At 38.1% G+C, this 16,010-nt stretch overlaps 2 protein-coding genes across 2 annotated transcripts in view; one reads left to right on the forward strand and one right to left on the reverse strand.

Annotated features, from left to right (window-relative positions):
- The window catches only part of LOC311072984 (uncharacterized protein), a 1,552,487-nt gene that overhangs the window by 657,565 nt on the left and 878,912 nt on the right, over nt 1-16,010 (reverse strand). The gene's annotated exons all lie outside the window — the stretch shown is intronic.
- LOC311073662 (uncharacterized protein) lies at nt 5,500-11,361 on the forward strand. Its single transcript, XM_084099570.1, has 4 exons — nt 5,500-5,586; nt 6,595-6,912; nt 7,045-7,160; nt 10,216-11,361. Exons 1-3 carry the CDS (start codon nt 5,547-5,549, stop codon nt 7,146-7,148), a joined length of 462 nt encoding a protein of 153 aa, XP_083955696.1. The 5' UTR covers nt 5,500-5,546; the 3' UTR covers nt 7,149-7,160; nt 10,216-11,361.

A 16,010-nucleotide genomic window follows, 5' to 3' on the forward strand; every position in this document is an offset into this window, starting at 1 on the left:
TATTAAATGCACCAGTATATTTGAAAAATATGATAGAAATTCAAAAATCAAATCTGTGCTGCGTCCCAATTCGCCTACTTATACTACGCCCTAAAAGTATGTCATGTTCAAAGATAGATAGACTAACAAAGAGAGATTCAAACAAATAACATATCCATAACAGGGTAGATTATACTGAATGTGCTGAAGAGTAGGCTAATATTCAGATGTTTTTGAATGAGAGAAAAAGAGCAAGAGCCACAACGCTAAAGCACTGCTCCCATGATTACCAGACTATTGAAACTGGCTGAATATGGCACAGACACAAGATATTTTTCACCAGCCGCCACTTAAACAATGTTGTCCTCTATCTCACTCTTCCTCAGTATTTCAAGGTCAAGGTCAAGGTCAACTTTATTGTCAATTTCTTCACATATACCAGACATACAAAGAAATCGACTCATCTTTTCTCACTAATCAACCCACGGTAAAATATAAACATAAATAAATAAAATACAATACACACAAAGAAAAACAAAATACTTAAAAACCAATACAGCAGAGAGAAAGACTTCCTATATTCTAGAACGATAGTACAATATTCCTATATACAAGAATTAGCAGCAACCCAGGTTTTAAAAAGTATATATGAGATACAAATATATAGAATAACCTATAATATAATGGTGTAGATACAGTAAATAGAGATTATGGGGGCGGGGGGTGGAAGAGAAGGGAGAGAGTTCAGCCGCCTGACAGCCTGGTGAATAAAACTGTTCATGAGTCTGGTGGAACGAGCACGGAGGCTCCGATATCTTCTCCCAGAGGGCAGGAGGCTGAAAAAACTGTGCGCAGGATGGCTGATATCGCCCACAATCATGCTTTGCGGGTAAGGCGGAGATTGTACATGTCCTGCAAGGAGGGAAGGGAGGCACCAATGATCCTTTCAGCTGTGTTTACTCTGCGCTGCAGTGAGTTCCTGTTGTAGTTAGTGCAGCTTCCACCCCACACAGCAATACAACTGGTTATGATACTCTCAATGGTGCCGGTGAACGTGATTTTTCCAAGTACCACATGTTCCTGGATCAACATCTTTGTTGATCCTGGAACAACTTTCCAATCAACCAATCCGATTCGAGGGACAAGTTTACAGTTTATGTCAAGTTTAGGCTTAGACCCAGGGTGAGGTGCTTCAACATCAGTGTTATTCACCTATCATTTCCCTCTGATTTTAGGGAAAAGTTATGGGTAGGGTTCCCTAAAAGTTCTCACTCCTTTAAGCTTGCGGAGAAAGTAGAGGCGCTGCTGGGACTTCTTCACCAGTGATACAGTGTTTAGTATTCCAAGAGAGGTCTTCACTGATGTGTACCACCAAGAATTTGCTGCTACTCACTCTCTCTACAGCAGCCCTGTTGATGGTCAGTGGTGGGTGCTGAGTGTGGCCTCTCCGGAAATCGACCACAACTTCCTTGGTCTTGCTGACATTCAGCAGCGGGTTGTTGTCTCTGCACCACGTGGTCAAAATACTAACCTCCTTCCTGTACTGGGTCTCATCATCCTTAGTGATGAGTCCCACCAGTGTTGTATCGTCCGCAAACTTTACCATGTGATTTGTGCTGTTGGTGTGCAGTCATGAGTCAGCAAGGTAAAGAGCAGGGGACTGAGCACACACCCCTGTGCTCGGCATGATTCTGCTCGAGGTGTTGTTGCCAACTCGTACTACTTGTGGCCTCTCACTGAGGAAGTCCAACAGCCAGTTACATAGCGAGTTGTTGAGCCCCAACGGGTCTAATTTGTGAATGAGTTGTTGTGGAATTATGGTATTGAATGCTGAACTAAAATCTATGAACAGCATTCTCACATATGAATCTTTTGAGTCCAGGTGAGTAAGGAGAGCGGAGCAGATTGCATCCTCTGTGGAGCGTTTGGCTCTATATGCAAACTGGAAAGGGTCCAGGGTTGGTGGAAAACACTTCATAATGATAGAAGTCAATGCCACAGGGCGATAGTCATCAAAGCAAGATGGAAAGGGTTTCTTTGGCACAGGTATGATGGTGGTGGTCTTGAAGCATGATGGAACAACATCCTGTCTCAGAGAAGTGTTAAAGACATCCTTCAACTCCTCTGCACAATCCTTCAGCACACGACCCAATGTTATCTGGACCTGCTGCCTTGCGAGTGTTAATAGTGGAGAGTGTTCTCTTCACGCTAGCGGCAGACAGACACAAAACCTGGTCGTCAGGAGAAGGTGGGATCTTCTGTGGCCGTGTGTTGTTTTGTGCTTCAAACCTTGCAAAGTACCTCTTAAAGTTATTTAGCAGAGAGATGTTATTATCGCAGGTCTGTGGAGCGAGTTTGTAGTCCGTAATCCGCCACAGGCTCTGTGTATCTCTGCTATCTTTGAAATGATGGGTTATCTTGTTTGTGCAATTATGTTTTGCTTTCCTGATGCCACGGGACAAGTCGGCTCTCGCTGTTCTCAGGCCAGTTTCATCTCCAGCCCTGAAGGCTTTGTTTCTAGCCCCCAACAGTCGATGGATATCCCCTGTCAGCCACGGCTTCTTATTAGCCCGAGTGATGATGGTTTTTGTGTGTGTCACATCATCAATGCACTTACTGATGTAAGAAGTGACCGTATCTGTATACTCCTCAATGTCTGTGTGATCATTATATGTGGCTGCCAGCATTTACATTCACATTAGTTCGCTGCTGTTAACGTTACTGACAACTGCCCTGGATGAGCTAATTGGTTTAGCAAAGAGTTAAAATGCTTTTAAACAATCATCCTGTCTGTGTTCTTCTGCTGCTCTCCACTATCAACCATATAAGTACATGATTTATACCTTAGTCATAAGTCACTGCACTAATGCTGCTATGCCTGATATCAGTCTGTTTTGAGTCATAAAGAAAAGCTATGACCAGGCTCTTCAATCTCGAGTGTTTGTCCATCTGCTGTGTGTCTGCTCTCTGGAAGATGATGAGGACTTCTGTTTGTTCCTCTGAGGGTATTATTATTCTTTAAACAACATATTATTCATTTATTAACACACTCGCGGTTTAGTGTCATTTGTTTTTGAATGAAGATATGAGTTATGAAGATATGAAGATATGAGTTATGACCATATACAGTAAAAATGTTTATGACTGATATCCGACCGCAGGGTTTGAGTAACGATTTCCACCCGGTTTAATTTGGGATATATAAAATCTATTTATATAGAATTTAGCTATTTTTCAGTTTAAGTATAGTTTAAGTTTTTATTTCTTCCCAGTTAATTATTCTAGAGCTTCAACTTCAACTTATTTCAGTCTATTGCAAGGCAACATTTCTAATTTTCGTTACCTAATATTATAGGCCCATTTTATGTTCAGCTTTATTTCACTTAACTTAAAATGCATTTATAGTTTTAGTTACAAATTATTTAGGCTAAAACAGGTGTTGAGCCGAATTTCGACCCCGGCCAAATTATTACCCCCCTAGCATTGGTAGGTTTAGGATTAGTTGTGGGGGAGGGGTTAGGATTAGGGGCGGGGTTAGGATTAGGCAATCAGGTACTGATTTCAACTAGGGGGTAGGCCTAATAATTTGGCAGGGGGTCGGAATTTGGCACAACACCTTCCGGGACACCATTAGGCCAGGAGTCGCAAGTTTGATTTGCTACATATTCCCGCTTTTGGGTCTTCTTTTCCTGACTATAATCCATGTCATGATGATAGAGTGATTGACATTTCAATCAACCAACATTTTTCAAAATAACTTATTTTGTGTTCAGTAGAACAAAGAAATTTATACAGATTTGAACCAAACTTGACAGAATTTAAATTTTTAGGTGAACTGTCTCTTTAAATGGATTGGCGTCTCTCGCATCTCCACCTATAATGCTGAGAAGAAGGATAATCTCCACAAAAAAATATTAATGCTTGTTACTGAATTCTCTCTAATGTGATTTAGATTTTAATTTGTCTCATTTTACCATTTTATAAGGGTTATAATAATTAACTATTACCAGTTCTACTCCTTTAATCCATGCTGCTATCGCTTCTGTTTTCTATTTCTCTGATAGGCCTTCTTTAATAAATGTTATACATCCCCCTCCAATTCATTCTTCCTATATCATGTCTAATACTTACTTATATACTCTAAGTATTATATTGACTTGCTTGTGCATTCAAATAGTTTCTCACCCGCTCCTCCCATGTTATTCCACTAATATCAAGATGATGTGCAGCAGACTTTACTATTACCTGGATTCTCTCTGTTTTTGACTTGATTTCCATTGTCGCATTTATCACTCCTGCAATGAATGTTACCAACTTTTGTACTTCCACCAACATTTTCCTCTCAACTGATTCTTCTTGTACTTCCATAGCTTGTCTCATTCTGGATCTTCCCTCAATTCCTTATTTTTGATTGATCCTTTTCATTGCTTCTGCGTATGTGATACTTGTGTCTTTATTTGCTGAATTTCTCTCTCTCTCTTCATTACTGCACACCCTCCAAATGCCACACCATGATTCCCCCCCACATTGGCAGCACTTTGGCTGTGCACTATATGATTACATTCCTCAAATTCATGATTCCCCCCACATCTTGCACATCTTTTCTTTCCTTTACATTTTTTGGCCACATGACCAAATCTTTGACAGTTAAAACATGATCTTACTGGTTTTGAAATGTATTATCTTACATTATAACTCAGGTACCAGCATTACTTTCGTTGGAAGTATCTCATCATCAAAAACTTTCACAATGCCCTCACTGTCACTCCTTTTTCCATCCCTGACTGTTTGCAACAATCTTACCTTTTTGATCCTTCCCCTTCCTAAATTTGACTTTAGATCCTCCATTTTACATTGATTGGCACACCCCAGATTACTCTTTTACTCAATCACTTCCTATCCCAATATTGCTCGTATCACTTTGTATTTGCCTATCTCCTTGATTTTCCTTGCTCTTTCTCTCTTTTCCTCACTCACTTTTACACACAATCATACGCTTCGAAGACACTCGCAATGCATTTGTAGCCTACTGTAGGCCTTCTGGTAATACAAATATACTACACTTAAATGCACTTAAGCACACTACAAGTTTTTTTTTTTTTTCACCAGGGTATATTAAGAATAAGATCATTGTCCTCTCCATAAGCCAGAATTTTATGCACCAGCTCCAGATGCGCTATTTTGCAACAGATCTTGCGATCGATATGCTGTCGAGGTTATCCGCGGACTTATCCTAATGTGTGCCGTAATGTGCCAAACACACTTACATCCACAGACAGACAGGACACTGAGCCAATGCGTATTGCGTATTAAACGCCAGAAAACCGTTTGTAGGAGAGGGGAGGAGGCAAAAAAAAAAAAAAAAAAAGGAGAGGGGAGGAGGCAAAAAAAAAAAAAAAAAAAAGGAGAGGGGAGGGGAGGAGGCGTGAGGCGTCGATCACCTATTGGCTGTTGTGCTCTGGGGGAGGGAGCCATGCATAGCCTATAAAGCCAACCGGCACGGTGAAGAAACTCAAACGGGGATTCAGCTTCGAGCAGACTTAGTTAGGCTATTTATTGAGCAAAAGATGAAAACCATCGTCGCTGTCAACTTGGCACTTTTTTCAGGTAGGTAAACTGTGACCGGGAGCTTTGTCCCGGAAGACGTAATCCGTGTCCCGCATTTCAATCATGTCTATATTATTTAAGTTTTAGCGATAGATTCTATTTACATTAAGTGAAAATAGCGAAAGATTCTATTTAAACTATGTAAAAATAGCAGTAGGCATAGACCTATTTTCTTTGCAATAGGCTAAGTGTAGGCTAAATAGTAGTTAGATGCTATTATAAATAGTGGCAGATAGGCTATTTGCACCCCAGTGTTGTTGTAGCCTACATGAAACGCGATTATAACATAGTGTATGATTATATTTATTAAGATTATTAAATGGATGCCGCCTTAAGGACTCTAACCGATAAACACGTTAAACACACAGTAGAAACTTAATTTCATTTCCACTTTTATATCTTATACTTTCTAAATTTTTATTGAAAATAAATGGCTTTCCGAGCTGATAGTGATGGGAAAAAGTAGAGCGAGTTCGGAAAAAGGTGGATTCAAACTGATGGTCGATTTGCTTCAAAACTCTCCGACACGAGCTTTACCGCAACACTATACCGCTGTCAAAATCATCTTTGTGTCTTCCAGTTTTGACTGTCCCAACCAGACGCCAGTGTGTGTGTGAATAAGGGCTATTCGCACTTGGCGTAAAGACACTCCGTCATTCCCCCCTGAAATTACAATACCACAACAATAAGAAATATAATAGCCTACTAAAAAAGTGATTGCCGTTTAAATGTGCGCAGCCGTCATGTTGTAGCTCGAGCGGGGAAAAAAAACAAGCAATGCGTTGTTTAATAGTAGCCTAGCCTGTAGGCTATAATAGTATTAAATGTATCTCTCACACACGTGTCCCGCATAGTCCCGCAAAATCACTTCTACTGTTCTGCAAGAGCAATAAGCAGGAGCTCACCGAGATAGACTGTAGATTTAATCTGCGGATACTCGTACAATCAAAAGAAACGGTACTGTCAGCTTATTCCTCATTATTCTAATACAGTGGTTCTGATTTGCAGCTCTGGTTGTTGCTGGGTCGAAGTTCGAGGCGATCGATGGACAGAATGTTACAATATCCTTTGACATCGATGAAGTGGAGAAAGCAGATGAAGTGAAGATTATTTTTAAAGAAGACAAGAAGGAATATGCTGTAGTTATTGCGCAGAAGCCTTGGGTCTATGATGATCCTCCAGAGCCTGGAGTTACACTGATAGTTGGAAAAGGACGTTTGTCTGTAATCATTCAGAATGTGGACATCTCCAGATCAGGACTCTATAAAGCAGAAGCCTACACTGGAAAGAAAGTGTCTGAGGTGACTGCTACACTTGTTGTCAACAGTGAGTATATTACTATAATATCTGTTTGCCTGTAATGTACAGAATCAGGTTTATATGATGGTCAGGATAAGAGTCATTTGATTTGCAGTTTATAATCCTCTAATTGTTTCTTATTCTTGTTGTATTTTATAGAAGCAGTTTCCTCCAGCCCAAAACCTCTCAGCTCCTCTGACCTCCAGTGGCTTTATGCTTTAATTCCTCTAGTTGTTGTCGTCTCGGGGGGCGTTTACTTCTGAAAACTCAGGAGGGCAAGTATACATCATATACATAATCCACCCGCAATATAACTTCATTATCCCCTGGTTTCACAGACAGGGCTTAAGACTAGTCCTAGACTAAAATGTAAGTCTGAGCTGTTTCCACTGAAATAAACTTGCACTGACTGATCTTAAAAATATATCAGTGCCTTTTTAGTTTTAAGATGCACATCGGTAATGTTTTTTTCTAAGCATGTTTATAAAAATTACTTAAATGTCCTAATTGATCTATGGTCTAATCCTGGCTTAGTCTAAGCCCTGTCTGTGAAACCGGGCCTATATGTACCGGACCTCTGGGACCTTAATAACCCTGTGTGTGTATAGGCATACTCAGAGGTTTCAGAGAGTGTAGGCCTTTCCGGTCGTTATAAACACCTCGATGCGCACTTTAGCTGAGTCTCCGGTCTGCACTAATGCGATCTCTTCTTCATGACATTCAAAGCAGCGTTTTCCTCAGAGGAAGACCTCAAGTGCTTAAAGTGCTACTGATTTAGTCAGCTCTGAGTGAAGAGTTTATGAGGCAGAATGATTGTCTATCTATTAACAGGTTAAAAGATTGTGGTTCACCTGAATGTTAATTAAACGTACACTATGTAATTTTTTTTCGCCACTAGGGGTCGCTAACCTCTTACAATAACAAAGGCGTAGTTTGATGACGCAACATTTGCTAAGAATTATGGATTTTGTCGTCAACGTCAAGCCGACCAATCTAATAATGTTTATGGATGACTGAATACATCGATGCTTTTATCATGACTGTGATATGAAGCAGTTCAGGATTGCTAAGAGACAGCTATCAGCTCCACACGCGACGCGAGTCCCGCGGATATAACAGTTAAAAGGAATATGAACATTTCATTCTACCGAACTACACGCAGAATTACTACTCACAGGTCAGTTTATTAGACAAATTAAACTTGTGAGGTAACGCAGCGCTGTTTCACTTGGTCTAACATTACACTAGCACACTAAACTGCATTTAAATGTGTTGAAATGTATGTGTTAGTTTGTCTGTATGAGACTAGCAGTAAGCTAGATCAACATTATTAGAATAACAAACAGATCATATTCTAACATGTTATCATTGTTGAACTATATAACATCGATTCGTTTTATGTAAATGTGCTCACCTGTTAAATAAAGTACATGTAGGAGCGGTCGAAGTCTCAGACGTGGAGCTCTCGTTTATATACTGTCTATGGGAGCTCTCGGCATCTCGAAAACACCGCGCTGATATTGATTCTCGTTTTAGTTCTCCTTTTTTATCCAAAGTCTGCTTGCCATGGTCCATAATGTTTGAACGAAACAACAACAGCATGCAGATAGACATTGCGAACTACATTGTCCACGTCTGTCGCCTTGGTTACTATCAGAGGGCTCTGGTTTCCATGGCAGTACGAGTGGAAACCAGGGACAACGCGGATATGACGCCATTGACTGCGACAAAACGGAAATAAAGAAACAAAATAAAAATGTCTTCGAATTAAATTAAAATTTCTCCTGGTTTGAAAGTTGTTGGAAACAGTCGGGATAATGTAAGTACACAACTAAAAAAAAAAAATAACATAGATATAGTGATTTTTGCTATTTTTAAAGCAAAAAAAGTTACATATTGTGCCTTTAATTAATTAATTTGCTTGTTTTTTGAATGTTTAAAATAATGTCAAAGAATGTAGTTGAAATGCAGTGTTCCCTCTAATGTTTTTTTCTCATCAGAGTAAAAAACAAACCAGTCTGTGGTTACAACATGCAGTCATGTAACTTATCTTTAATGTCCTATTTCTATTTGATTTGACCGATGTAACTGATATACATTTTTGAAGACAAGCAGTTTATTCAGAAGTCACTCTTCTGTGCCCATCATTTCCACCACTATTTAAAGCATGATGACATTTTATTTCATTTAATTTCTTGTTGTATTGAGCTGTTTGGCTCCAGTGTTGCCAACTATTTTAAATGGAAATATAGCTAAAGCTGAAAAACACTTGACAACACTGTTTGGCTCACAATCACATCATGGTCTTTCTGTGAAACCTGTAAACCACATTCACTGGTTCTGAATCACTCACTAACTCTATAACCACACTAACTCTGTAGCGACACTAACTATATAGCCACACTAACTCTGTAGCGACACTAACTCTGTAGCGACACTAACTCTATAGCGACACTAACTCTATAGCGACACTAACTCTATAGCCACACTAACTCTGTAGCGACACTAACTCTATAGCGACACCAACTCTATAGTGACACTAACTAGCGACACTAACTCTATAGCGACACTAACCCTGTAGCGACACTACCTCTATAGCCACACTAACTCTATAGCGACACTAACTATATAGCGACACTAACTCTATAAAGACACTAACCCTATAGTAGCGACACTAACTGTATAGAGACACCAACTCTATAGCGACACTAACTCTATAGTGACACTAACTCTATAGTAGCGACACTAACTGTATAGAGACACTAACTCTATAGCGACACTAACTCTATAGCCACACTAACTCTATAGTGACACTAACTCTATAGTAGCGACACTAACTCTATAGCCACACTAACTCTATAGCCACACTAACTCTATAGCGACACTAACTCTATAGCCACACTAACTCTATAGTGACACTAACTCTATAGTAGCGACACTAACTCTATAGCCACACTAACTCTATAGCCACACTAACTCTATAGCGACACTAACTCTATAGCCACACTAACTCTATAGTGACACTAACTCTATAGTAGCGACACTAACTCTATAGCCACACTAACTCTATAGCCACACTAACTCTATAGTGGTTGACCAGAGCGCTTCAGTTATTTCTCATTTACTAGATTACAATCGATTGGCTTCTCCACACATTTTGCGTCTGTCCTGCACAGCCGAGACATGAGAAGTATCGCTTATCTTAGACGGAGTATTCCTGAAATGTATACATTAAGCTTTGACCTCAGCAATTTTTATTTGATTTGGTTTACATGATGTCTTGTAATTGTGTTTTTCACTAAGCTCAGTTTTCTGTTGTTCTCTTTACAGATCCTGCATGTGTTTTAAAAAATGGGAACCAGTTGCAGTGATTGTGTGTCCGTCGCCTTGAAAGTTTGTGTAGAAAACGCTGAAGATCTTCTCACAGACACCAGAGTGTTTTAAACCACTATATCATTCCAATCACTTGTTCAAACTCTCAATCCAAATCAGATTTGTGTGCATATCCGATCATATTTAGTTGAACTGAAAAAAAAAAAAAAAAAAATCACATGCAATACGAGGTTTGTATATAATGTGGTTTGAAATCCTATTCCAGTCTCATCTCTGGAAATCGTTTGTCTGACCGCGTGGTTTGAAATCCTATTCCAGTCTCATCTCTGGAAATCGTTTGTCTGACCGCTCTGATTGTATTTTATGAAGCTTGTCACTTTCTCAAGCAAACTTAAACATAAGCCCCGGTTTCACAGACAAGAAAACCCCTCAATGGTGCTGGTGTTATTTTTTGGCCATATACACACATATATATATGCAGTTATTCCAGAAAATGAAAGACAATCACTTATATCAGATTCCAATCACAAATAATCTGATTCGGATTGAGTGTGAATAGCCTTTGAAGCCAATAAACCTGCCAAACTGTCGGATGCATTTTTTTTTCACACATAACTTGTTTGATTTGTTGATCGAATGACTCTTGTTGCATTAAAGTCAGGCAGGCTGTAGAGATTTATGTGTGAAATATATTAATAAATCCATCAATGTACTGTGTTCATGCTGTCTGGAAGAGATGAAATCCTGTAAGTAGAGATATTGAGCCCTTAATTTATTACATTTATTATTTTAAGAAAATAAATATATTTGTATTTGTTTCCCCAAAGCTTTGACTGTTTTCTCATCTGACTGGTTAAATCACTTCACTTCACTCCACATTAGAGAAATTAATATCTGTCTTTTCACTGTTAACTTGAAGCCGTAGCTTTTCAATAATCAGTTATGTGAGTGTTAGAGTGTTAGAACATGATTTATCAGTTATTTTTATTATTTTTTTATCATTGTTTTGCATTTTAAGTGTTACTTTTGTTTTCTTTTGAGTCTAGTTTACTTTTTAAGAACTGGAAGGGACAGATAAAAATGAGCCTTTATTGTATCTATTTATTGTATCATTTTCTTGTGTAATGAAACGCTGTCCCTGTCAAATAAAAAGAAAAGAATAAAAATCAGACTTGGATTTTCATGAAAATGTAGATTTACACCTTCACAACACAAATTATATAGTTTAAATTTACTTATGTATGCTGCTATTTATGCAACAGATATTTTTAATGGCTTTAAGAAGTAGGCTACAATTACACAATATTAATTGGTTGAGATTGCAGATTTGATGTTCAGATATCAGAGATGAACAAAAGCTTCTATACGGATCTTCAATCAGATCCACACATTATGATGCACCTCAGATATGCATTTACTTGCAGTGTTAATGAAAGAAGGGAAAATAATTGACCTGAATTTAGTTATTTGGCCAAAACTAGCTCATGTGTAGCTGATAAATCAAGAGATCACACAGGTAAAGCACACTCCTCTTCATTTAAATGGATAGTTCAATCATACTATGGAAGTCAATGGGGTTCATCAACTGCTTGATTACCAACATTCTTTAAAATATCTTTCATACAACATGAGATGAGAGTGAGTAAATTATGAAGTATTGTTATTGTTGGGTGAACAATCCCTTTAAGCATCATGTAAAAAGCACATTTCCTCACTCTTTTCCCACATAAAAGAGCTGCCATCAGCACTTGTGAGTAAGGGTTGACTCGAACTGATTGATATGCAGAATAGAAGCTGCAGTTTGTATCTCCGCCATTAATGTCTCATTTCATCAATTCTTGAAGCTTATTCACTGCCGAACGGAATCCGTTCACATTTATATCAGATCGAGCAATGCAGAACTCCAATACAGTGAGTTATTCAGATATTTCATAGCCTATATTAATCTATTAAAACTTTACTCAAAAATATTAATTAGAATAAATGTAGGCTTCTATAACTAATGATATTATGCAGATTGATATGATTAACAGATTTTCTGTTTGAACTCTGAACGTTACAAGAAAACATAAAACCCTGACTTTATAAGTAATAAACAGCCGATATATGCATGTTAAGCGACTAGTTAATAGTGAGAATTAGACCCTAAACTAAAGTGTTACCTTTTTTATATCATACACTCATTGGAGGCTGAGTCCCCCTAAAATTAAAATCCTAGAATCACCCCTGATAATAATTGATCATTTCTGAACATTTACTCTCAGTCTTTATTCACCCTTTCCTCATGTTTTCTCAATAGAATTCATAAAAAAGAACAGTATATAGAATATCATAGATCTAATAGGGGCTCATTGTAACGCAGTGTGACAACATGCCCCACCTGCGCAACTGGGATTTAAACCCAGCTAGTGTCTTCTGCTGGTTAGATCAGTATTAAACAACCATATCAGCTTTTAAATAACAGATTTAAACCCTCTGAGGGTATGATTATTCTTTATTAATTATTTATTAACACACTCGCGGTCAAAACATGAGTTTAGTGTCATTTGTTTCTGAATGAAGATCTGCACTGAAATAATAGAGTGTGTTTAAGTTGATCTTCATCTTTCTCATTCTCCTGTAGAGGAGACCTGAGCAGAACCGGCCCAGAGTTCAGTGCGGCCATGCTCATTCACACACGAGGAAGAGCGTGTGTGAGCGATGATGATGATGATGATGATGATGATGATAAAGAGCAGGACAATCTAATACAAATTCACATTTTTATTAATTTCCTATTAAATAGTTTGTGATTCAAAATAAAGCACTTACTAAAAAAACTGAAATATTGTATTTGTTTACATGCATGTGACCAATAACCGACATCAGAGAACATGAACCTGCAAAGGTTTTGTTAAATTATTGAAATATGAACTTCAAAGTAAATATTTGAGCTCAAAGTGGTTTGACTGACAAAAAAAGTTTGGGAATCCCTGATTTTAGAGGATATAATAGTTTCACTGCAGGCCTATATGAAACACCTGATGCTTTATTATCAAATGTTCCTATTTTTAATAAGAATTTAATATGCGTGTAGATCAATCCATCTTTAATTAAAACAATTAATAAACATTCATATTCAGATGTATTTGTTAAATCGCCCGAGTTGAAGACTGCAGTGTTGGCTCTGCACTATTTGTTTGTCTTTCTGTTAAAATGTATTTGATAGAGATGCGTTCAAAAACTCTGGACGAAACAAGCTTCAATCATTTTTACATAAAGAATTCATTTAAAAATATATTTTAAATAATTTTTTAAAGAGCGATTAATACAATTTTTGACATTTATAAAATACCTCTTGAAGACATTAAATAGAACATTTTGTCAGAACCTCGAGTAAATTAAGTGTTATTTTGTTTAGTTGTCAAGAACCGTAGTCTGTATAGAAAAAAAAATCCAGATTATCCAGAATCATAAATAAATAAATATATTTGTCATCTAATTCATAGGCTACTATTAGCACTAGCTGTTTCTAATATTAGAATGGAGGCTATCATTTTACAGACTAGGATGAAGTCTTTATGTACATTAAAAAAGCTTTTACAATAGCTGACAAACCAAGAGAGATCATATCATCACACTAGTGCTATTTTTATGTTATTTCCTGTCATCCTCATCCAGTGCTTGATGGCTCATAAAGACTGCAGCATTAAAAAAAGAAAAAGAAGAATAAGAAAAAAAGCTTTTGGCGTAAAAAAAAAAAAAAAAAGCACGGGCATAAAAAAAATAAAAAAAACCTTGGGGCATAAAGGCATGTGCACTTTTGCAGCAGACTATGCGATCGATATCATTATAGGTTATGCACTTATTATTCCCAGAGAGGGGATAGAGAGCCATAGCCTATAAAACCAACACGGTATGTTGAAGAAACTCAAACGGGGATTCGAGCTGACTTGGATATTTCTTGTGCAAAAGATGCAAACCATTGTCGCTGTCAGCTTGGCACTTATTTCAGGTAGGTAAACTACAGGGTGACCGGGAGCTTTGTCCCAAGACGTAATCCGTGTCCCGCATTTCAATTATGTCTGCATTATTTAAGTTTAACTAGCGATAGATTCTATTTACAATTTGTAAAAATATTAGGCCTATTTTCTTTCCAATATATAGCCTACTTATAAATAGTGGCAGATAGGCTATTTGCACCTCAGTATTGTTGTAGCCTACATGAAACGCGATCATAACATAGAGTAAATTATTATATTTATTAAAATTATTAAATGGATGCCGCCTTTATTAGGATTCTAACCGATAAACACTCTATTATTAAACACACGTTAGAAACTTTATTTCCACTTTTCTTATATTTTCTAAATTTTTATTGAAAATAAATGGCTTTCCGAGCTGATAGTGATGGGAAAAAGTAGAGCGAGTTCGGAAAAAGGTGGATTCAAACTGATGGTCGATTTGCTTCAAAACTCTCCGACACGAGCTTTACCGCAACACTATAGCCTACCGCTGTCAAAATCATCTTTCTGTCTTCCAGTTTTGACTGTCCCAACCAGACGCCAGTGTGTGTGAATAAGGGCTATCCCACTTGGCGTAAAAAGACACTCCGTTATTCCCCCCTGAAATTACAATACCACAACAATAAGAAATAGCCTATAATAGCCTACTAAAAAAACGTTTACATTTGCGCAGCCGTTATGTTGTAGCTCGAGCGGGTAAAATAACTAAGCAATACGTTGTTTCATAGTAGTAGGGTATAATAGTATTAAATGTAGCCTACCTCTCACACACGTGTCCCGCATAGTCCCGCAAAATCACATCTACTCTCCTGCAAGAGCAATAAGCAGGAGCTCACCGAGATAGACTGTTGATTTAATCTGCGGATACTCATACAATCAAAAGAAACGGTACTGTCAGTTTATTCCTCATTATTCTAATACAGTGGTTCTGATTTGCAGCTCTGGTTGTTGCTGGGTCGAAGTTCGAGGCGATCGATGGACAGAATGTTACAATATCCTTCGACATCGATGAAGTGGAGAAAGCAGATGAAGTGAGAATTACTTTTAAAGAAGACAATAAGGAATATGCTGTAGTTATTGCGCAGAAGCCTTGGGTCTATGATGATCCTCCAGAGCCTGGAGTTTCACTGATAGTTGGAAAAGGACGTTTGTCTGTAATCATTCAGAATGTGGACATCTCCAGATCAGGACTCTATAAAGCAGAAGCCTACACTGGAAAGAAAGTGTCTGAGGTGACTGCTACACTTGTTGTCAACAGTGAGTATATTACTATAATATCTGTTTGACTGTAGGCTAATGTGCAGAATCAGGGTCAGGTTAAGAGTAATTTGATTTGCAGTTTATAATCCTCTTATTGTTTCTTGTTGTATCTTACAGAAGCTCCAGTTTCCTCCAGTCCAGCTCCAGCACACTCCTCCTCTGACCTCCAGTGGCTTTATGCTTTAATTCCTCTAGTTGTTGTCGTCTCAGGGGGCGTTTGCTTCTGAAAACTCAGGAAGGCAAGTATATACATAACATAGCCTAAATAATCCACCTGCTATATAACTTCACTATATGCACCGGGCCTCTAGGACCTTAATGGACCTTAATGGTGGGTACGGCCCTAAGTGTGTAGGCCTCAGGTTTCAGGTTTCACTTTCAGGTTCCATTAGAGTCTGCGCGCACTAATGCAATCTCCACTTCATGACATTCAAAGCGGCGTTTTCCTCAGAGGAAGATCACGAGTGTTTTTCTCATCTGACTGGTTAAATGATATAACTTCACTTCACTCTGCCACATTAGAGAAAT

The sequence above is a fragment of the Abramis brama genome (genome assembly GCF_963993115.1).
Source record: "Abramis brama genome assembly, chromosome: 22".
Lineage (NCBI taxonomy): Eukaryota > Metazoa > Chordata > Actinopteri > Cypriniformes > Leuciscidae > Abramis > Abramis brama.

Excerpts from the sequence above, each read along its gene's own strand:
- LOC311073662 (XM_084099570.1), top strand. The coding sequence starts at position 5,547 with ATGAAAACCATCGTCGCTGTCAACTTGGCACTTTTTTCAG. Across the intron at positions 5,587-6,594 it reads CAACTTGGCACTTTTTTCAG|CTCTGGTTGTTGCTGGGTCG; the intron begins GTAGGTAAACTG and ends TCTGATTTGCAG. Across the intron at positions 6,913-7,044 it reads TGCTACACTTGTTGTCAACA|AAGCAGTTTCCTCCAGCCCA; the intron begins GTGAGTATATTA and ends TGTATTTTATAG.